Source organism: Myotis davidii, unplaced genomic scaffold (genome assembly GCF_000327345.1).
Source record: "Myotis davidii unplaced genomic scaffold, ASM32734v1 scaffold167, whole genome shotgun sequence".
Classification (NCBI taxonomy): Eukaryota; Metazoa; Chordata; class Mammalia; order Chiroptera; family Vespertilionidae; genus Myotis; species Myotis davidii.
The window spans coordinates 1766060-1773667 of record NW_006300048.1 but is presented as its reverse complement, the minus strand read 5'-3'; the positions used below and the strand labels follow the sequence as shown (position 1 = coordinate 1773667).

General features: G+C 52.7%; 1 protein-coding gene across 1 annotated transcript in view; it reads left to right on the top strand.

The window, feature by feature from the left end:
- Positions 1-7608, top strand: part of LOC102760893 (uncharacterized protein C6orf132-like) — a 17704-nt gene that overhangs the window by 8344 nt on the left and 1752 nt on the right. The window contains exons 2-3 of the mRNA XM_015572154.1: positions 5106-5181; positions 7289-7605. Coding sequence (XP_015427640.1) covers positions 5106-5181; positions 7289-7605 — 393 coding nt within the window. The remainder of the gene's footprint in view (positions 1-5105; positions 5182-7288; positions 7606-7608) is intronic.

The window sequence follows — 7608 nt, the reverse complement described above, 5'->3', positions numbered from 1 at the left end:
GGAAGATTCTAAAATTGTAAGATACAGCCTTGGTCGGTGTGGTTCAGTTGGTTGGGCGTCGTCCCGTGCACCAAAAGGTTGCCAGTTCAGTTCAGTTCAGTGCATGCCTGGGTTTCAGGCTCGATCCCCAGTAGGTAGCGTGCAGGAGGCAGCTGATGGATGTTTCACTCTCACATCGATGTTTCTCCCTCTCCCTTCTTTCTAAAAAGCAATTAAAAAAATCTTTAAAATTGTAAGATACACATAGCGTAATACCATTTTAATCACTTTTTTAAAAAAATATATTTTATTGATTTTTTACAGAGAGGAAGGGAGAGGGATAGAGAGCTAGAAACATCGATGAGAGAGAAACATCGATCAGCTGCCTCCTGCACGCCCCCTACTGGGGATGTGCCCGCAGCCAAAGTACATGCCCTTGATCAGAATCGAACCTGGGACCCTTCAGGCCGCAGGCCGACGCTCTATCCACTGAGCCAAACCGGTCAGGGCCATTTCAATCACTTTTAAATGTACGATTCAGTGGCTTTCAGTAACTTTTTCTCTCTGACCAGTCCTAAGGTGAGACGAGTTGCAGGAATAGCTCAATGAACTCCCTAGAGGTGATGGCGAACCTTTTGAGCTCGGCGTGTCGGCATTTTGAAAATCCCTAACTTAACTCTGGTGCCGTGTCACATACAGAAATTTTTTGATATTTGCAACCATAGTGAAACAAAGACTTATATTTTTGATATTTATTTTATATATTTAAATGCCATTTAACAAAGAAAAATCAACCAAAAAAATGAGTTCGCGTGTCAGAGGTGTCATAGGTTCGCCATCACTGGCCTAGAGCCTTCTCTCAGACTCACCACGTTTTGCCATGTTGGCTCCATTCGCTCCCGCCCTCACTGACAGGTACACACTTTCTTCCATTGAACCGCTGCAGCGTAAGCTGAGACCTCGCACCCCTTTCCTCTTAAACACTTCCGTGTGCGCTACCGAAGAACAGAGACTTCTCTGCACACGCTCCCATCCAGTTTAATGATGATGTGATGCTGTCATCTCACCCACCTTCGTATACGTTAATTACTGCCCATCGTCTCATTGCTGCCCCTCATGCATTGCCTCTGGGTGTCGCCTCCAAGCCCTCTTCTTTCCTCGGTTCTCTGGGGCTAGGAGGCGGGTCCGGGGACCCAGCACCCAGGGCTCTGCCCGCCGAAGCAGGTCGCCTTCGGGCAGCGCGCTCCATGCCAGCTGCCCTTGACCTGTGGCGAGCTGAGAGGGGTCACCTCTGTTTCCTAGAACTGGTTTTATTTATTTATTTATTTATTAAATATATTTTACTGATTTTTTACAGAGAGGATGGGAGAGGGATAGAGAGCTAGAAACATCGATGGGAGAGAAACATCGATCAGCGGCCTCCTGCACACCCCCCACCAGGGATATGCCCGCAACCAAGGTACATGCCCTTGACGGGAATCAAACCTGGGACCCCTCAGTCCACAGGCTGACGCTCTATCCACTGAGCCAAACCAGTCAGGGCCCTAGGACTGATTTTAAAATGAGTTTGTGTTTGCCTTCTCTGAATACACAGAGTGGACGTAGGAACAGCAAAATGAGCCACCAGAGCCCGTGGGGCGCAAGTGTGACCGGGCAGGGCCAGCGGGGGCTTGGAGATGCGGGGCGGTGTTCAGTTCAGTCCCGGGGCTCCTGGAAGGAGGTGGCTGGACTTCGGGACCTGCCCCGAGGGTGGTGCGCAGTGGAGAGCCCGCACCCAGAGCACGGCGGTGGGTGGTGGATACGTCCTGGGACCCCCTGTGTGCGGGCACCTGGTAAGCCTGCGCTCTGCCTGGGCTGCGGCTCCCAGGCCACGTGGGAGACTCCCAGCCGGTACTGTTGGGAGTCTATGCGCTTCCAGAGTCGTTAGGATCAAAGCTGGGTGAGCAGTGTTACCTCCGGCCCATAAAGCCCCAGTCCTCCTCCTCCAGACGTAATGATATGTAAGCACTCAGGTGCCCCAGGTGCCTCCAGGGCTGCAGGCGGTTCGCTTGTTCTGTGTTTTCACCGTGTGGGAAAGGGGTCAGTGACATAACCCTTCACCCAGCACTGATCTCCTGGCTTAGGGATATTATCTCATTTGGTTCTCAGAGTGACCCTGAGAATTTGATGAGCGAGGAGAATGGCTCGGTGATTTGTAGAGAAGGTACGTTGGGAGGCCTAGGTTTGCACGCTGGTACTGTTAAGGGATTTGAGGTAACATAGGTGAAGCACTGAGGATAGTGCTGGCACACAGTAGGTGCAGAAGTGAGAGTTTAGCATCACCATCTCCACTCCTCCTCGCCACTGCTCATTGGACATCACACTGCGGGCAAAATTCAAAGCATGAATTTTCTTTTCTTTTTTAATATATTTTATTGATTTTTACAGAGAGGAAGGGAGAGGGATAGAGAGTTAGAAACATCGATGAGAGAAAACATCGATCAGCTGCCTCCTGCACACCCCCTACTGGGGATGTGCCCGCAACCAAGGTACATGCCCTTGACCGGAATTGAACCTGGGACCCTTCAGTCTGCAGGCCGACGCTCTACCCACTGAGCCAAACCGGTTTGGCATGAATTTTCTTCTTATTGTTGTTAATCCTCACTCAAAGATATTTTCCCATTGATTTTTCGGAGAGAGTGGAAGGGAGGGGGAGAGACAGAGAGAAAGAAACAGCGACGTGAGAGAACGCATCGATTGGTTGCCTCCCGCAAATGTCCTTACTTGCACCAGGGATCGAGCCTGCAACCTCGGTACGTGCCCTTGATCGAAATCGAACCCAGGACTCTCCAGTCCTCAGGCCGACGCTCTAGCCACTGAACCTAATTGTCTAGGGCCAAAGTATGCATTTTGGGGCTAAGTCCCCAAGTCTTTCTACTTTCCAATTACGTTCAAAAGAGCAATCAGAGATCACAGCCTGGCCTTTGAAGGCCTGGTCTCCATTTCATCAAAATGGGAGTGTGCATGTTTGAAGAGGCTATTAGACATCTGCGTGTGTGTGTGTGTGTGTGTGTGTGTGCGCGTGCGCGCGCGGGTACAGCCTGGCTGTCCCTACACCTGCCCCTGTCAGAATCACCGTGGTTGAGAGCAGGTGTGTGGTAGCTGTGGGCATCAAGTGGAAGCAGAAAGAGATGATGCCTTCAGGCCATTCCAGCTGCAGAATTTGTTAAGAATAAGAAGGTGTTTGCCCCACAGGTTTGGCTCTGTGGATAGAGCATCATCCTGCGGACTGAAGGGTCCAAGGTTCAATTCCGGTCAAGGGCACATGCCTGGGTTGCGGGCTTGATCCCCACTAGGGGGCGTGCAGGAGGCAGCCAGTCAATGATTCTCTCTCATCATTGATGCTTCTATCTCTCTTTTCCTCTCCCTTCCTCTCTGAAATCAATAAAGATTTTTTTTTTAAAGGTGTCTGTTGCCCACAAAAGACCAGAGAGTGATTTTGGGATGAACCTTGGTAACCCGAGACCCAGTAGCTGTTTCTGAAACACCCTTCTTGTATATTACGCCCAGAGGGTTAGCGCCGTCAGCCCATGAGGGAGTAGCCTGGTGACTGGGATCCTGTGTGTAGAGCACAGTGCAAAGGGTATTGCTGTTAGACATGGAGGAGAAGCGGGTCACAGCCGGACCAACACCAGCGTCAGGGGAGGGCGGGAGCTCCAGGCCTGGGCTGGAGGATGGCTGGGAGGGAGTCGGTCGGGGGGTGTCCAGGTGAGTGGGAAATAAAGGTTGGCCGGAAAGTGTGAGGCCAGGTTGTTGAGGACCCACAAAGCTGCCATAAAATGCTCTCTGCTCTCCAAAGGACAGGTGTGAGGACTTTGTTGACCTATGGAAATGTGTGTTTGGAGAAAAAAATGGAATGCAAAATAGTATGTACAAACCCGACAGCTGTGCAAACACACCGCCTGCGGAGCTGAGGGATGAGAAGGGCGTCGCGGGTGTCAGAGCGCCCGCGCGCCTCTTTCCGCTCGTTTGTTTTCCTGTCGCTCCCTGATGCAAACTGAGAGCGAGCGGCAGCCTGGGCCTTGGGGCTCGGCTTTGGACTATCGGACACCCCCCGCATGTTCTCTTTTGATTCGCTTTGATTGATAGAATCCATACACAGTTTGGATTTGTGGACGTTATATTTGGAAGCTCACCTACCCACTAAAATGTACCTGCGACCTCAGTCAGTATCTGAGCTGCGTCGGTCACGTGTAGAGAGAGAAGAGTAAAACTGTCAGTCACCTGATGCACCGTCCCAGCCGAGGTGCAATAAGAGGACACTTTGCTTCTTGTTTAGGCCTCGCGTGGTTAACGAGGGTCCTTTTCTGTTGCGTGCCCTGCTTTCTGTATTTCTGTGCTTTTTGTGGGTGATCTCACTGTTTCCCATGGCCCCTGAGCGTAGTGCTGAAATGCTAAGGCCCCTAAGGCCAGGGAGGCTGTGATGTACCCGGGAGAGAAAATACGGGTGTGGGATCAGCTTCGTTCAATAGTGAGTTATAGTATCGGCCATGAGGTCAATGTTAATGAGTCAACCATGTATATTAAACAAGGCGACTTTAAACAGACACACGCATAAAACAAAGTTATGTATTTAATATATGTGTATGTATATATATACATATATATATATTTCAGAGAGGAAGGGAGAGGGAGAGAGAGTTAGAAACATCAATGATGCAAATCATTGATCCGCTGCCTCTTGTACACCCCCTACTGGGGATCGAGCCAGCAACCTGGGCATGTGCCCTTGATCGGAATCGAACCCAGGACCCTTCAGTCCGCAGGCCAAAGCTCTATCCACTGAGCCAAACCAGCCAGGGTGAGGTTATGTATTGATCCATTGATGAAAGCTCTGTAGCCAAGGTTTACAGGAACCTAACTTTGCATTTTCCTTGAGGCGACTTTACAGACCATAATTGGTGTGAATAACAAAACTCGACTGTATTATAACATTCACCTTTTGAAATGAGCCCTTTTATACGTTAGTATACCCGGAGGCTGTGCCCTGTCACCCTCACAGCGGTACGTGCGTGCCCTCGCCCAGCAGCGCGGGAAGAATGGCCCCTCCGTTTCTCCCCGTTCCTGATCTCCCCCCTCTCTTTCAGAATGCCCAGGAGAACCATGGCCTGGCTGTACCCACCCCCTCTGTCCCAGAAGACTTTGCAGACAAGGAAGTGACAGGTAAGAGGACCCTGGGCTTGGGGCTTGTCCATCTTTCTTTCCTCTTCAGGCCCAGGTATCCGGCCCACCTCCCCAGCTGGCGATAAAACCGGAGTCCCCAGGCCTCTTGGCTACTGGCTGCAGAGGGTGGGGGTTGAGGAGGCCAGGGGTGGGTAAGGCCTACAGTGGGAGGATGGCCAGAACAGCACCAAGGGCAGCACAAAGTGGGAGAAAGAACCATGGAGTCAGACAGACCTGGCTCTGAGTCCCAGGACCTTGCACACTCGCTTTGCTCCCTTGGGAAAATAACTTAACCCCTGACACCTGTCCATCGCATGCGCGCTGACAAGGACAGTCCCAGCGCTGGTGGGTGGGATGTAAGTCGCTTGTTGTCATACCTCCTGCTCAAAACCTCCAGCGACTTCCCATGCCACTCAGAGGGAAGGTTCTTGCGGGGACTGGCAGAATCTGGCCTCGCCGGGCCTCACCGCCTGCTTCCGCTCCCGGCTCACCCTCCTCCAGCCAGCCACTCTCCTGGCCGCTCCTGCAACGCCCAGGCAGGTCTCCGCCCCAGTCTTCACACTGCGCTTCCTCTGCCTAGACTGCTCCCCTCCTGGACCTCCGGCGGCGCTCTCCCCAGGCCTGCCAGCTGTGCTCGAATGTCATCTTCTCAGGGAGGCCTTCTCTGATCTCCCTATTCACACCGCACTCCAGCTCCCTCCTGGGTTTCCCCCCCGTGTTACCCGTCCCAATGTGGTAATAATGTACTGCTGGTCTGTCTCACTGTCCCATTGAAACACAAGGTCCAGGAGGGCTAGGATTTTGACTACGTTGCTTTGTTTGGGTTTTTTTAAGTATATTTTTATTGATTTTAGAGAGGCAGGGAGAGGGGGAGAGAGATAGAAACATCAGTGATGAGAATCATTGATCAGCTGCCTCCTGCTCGCCCCCTACTGGGGAATCAAGCCCACAAACTGGGCACGTGCCCTGATGGGAATCGAACTGTGACGTCCTCAATGCTCAACCATTGAGCCACACTGGCCAGGCTGTCCTCTGTTCTTTGTTATGAAGTCAGATAGCTGGAGGAGCCCTTCAGAGCTGCACATTCCCCAGGTTTGTTATGCTCTGTGCTAGAAGCAAAGAGGGGGTGGGGGAAGGGGTGCCCCTAAGAGAGAAACAACCTGGGTATCCTGGCTGTGCAGACTTTAAGAAGCTGGGAGGGTGTGAGCTGCTGGCCCAGCCTCTCTCTGGTGCCAGATTGTCCTGGTCACCTTCTTTCTACATGCCTCCATTCCATCCCACAGGCCAGAGCGTGTTCTAGAAGTTCTCTGTGAGGTGGACAGCTGAGATCTGGGCAGATTCAGGGTCTTTAGAAAGAGGAGTTGTTCATATAAATTGATCCCTCCTAAACTTTCACCTAAACTTCCTCACTGAGAGGGTCTCCAGGCCCTGCCCTTGACCCATGACTTCCTCACTCTTACTTTCCCTGTCTGTCTGGCACAGTCTGAACCGTTGAGCATGGGAGGTAGTAATCAAAGTGGTTACTGTTCATTCGTAAGTGCCTACGATGGGCCTAGCACCGTGATAGGCCCTTTATATGGATTTACATGAATTACCTTATTGAATCCTCACAAGCGCTGTGGTGAGCACTGATATTATGCCCATTTTAGAGAGGCTAAAACTGAGGCTCGGCAAGGTTAATTAGTGTGCCCAAGGTCACACATCTGGTAAGTGGTAGGACCGGGATCTGAACCCTGGTCTTCCTGGTTTTGTAAGAAATAGATGGTGCCCTGAGAGTGGGTAACTGAAGAGAGTGAAGGGGTGAGATACCAGAGTGTGAGCAGGGCAGGGAAGGGCGGGATGACTCTCCAGAGCAAACGGAGAATATGCAGCACAGTCTCTAGAGGCCGGGCCAGGGACCGCAGGCGCCCTTCCCTCCAGAGGACAAGGTCACTCCCAGGACAGCTCGGGAGACTGGAGACATTGCTCCCTCACTTGGTGCTCAAGAGGAAAGGCATGACCCCGGCCAGTTACTACCTAGGTTGCCACCCCTGTGCCCTGGGCCCACAGAGGTGGCCAGAGCTGGTCGGCCTCACGCCTCCTCACCTTTGTCTCTCCCTCCTTCCAGGTACCAGCTCACTAGCCAATGGCAACCTCCGACTGTACAGCTCTGTGGGCGACCTCAGGCCTGGGCACTATGGCCAGGACCCATTCATCCCTCCACCTCCCCCAGGCCCCGCCCCAGGGCCACCTCCAGGACCTCCCCCAGACACTTCGCCACCTCCAGGGGAGTCCCCGCCACCACCTCCACCTTCCATGGCTTCCTTGCCACCTGCCCTGCTGCTGGAACCCCCACCGCCACCCAACATGGCCCCTCCTCCACCCCCAGTATCAGGGACCCTGTCCCCCCCAACCACACCCTCCCCTCCCCATTTCATTCCCCCTGCC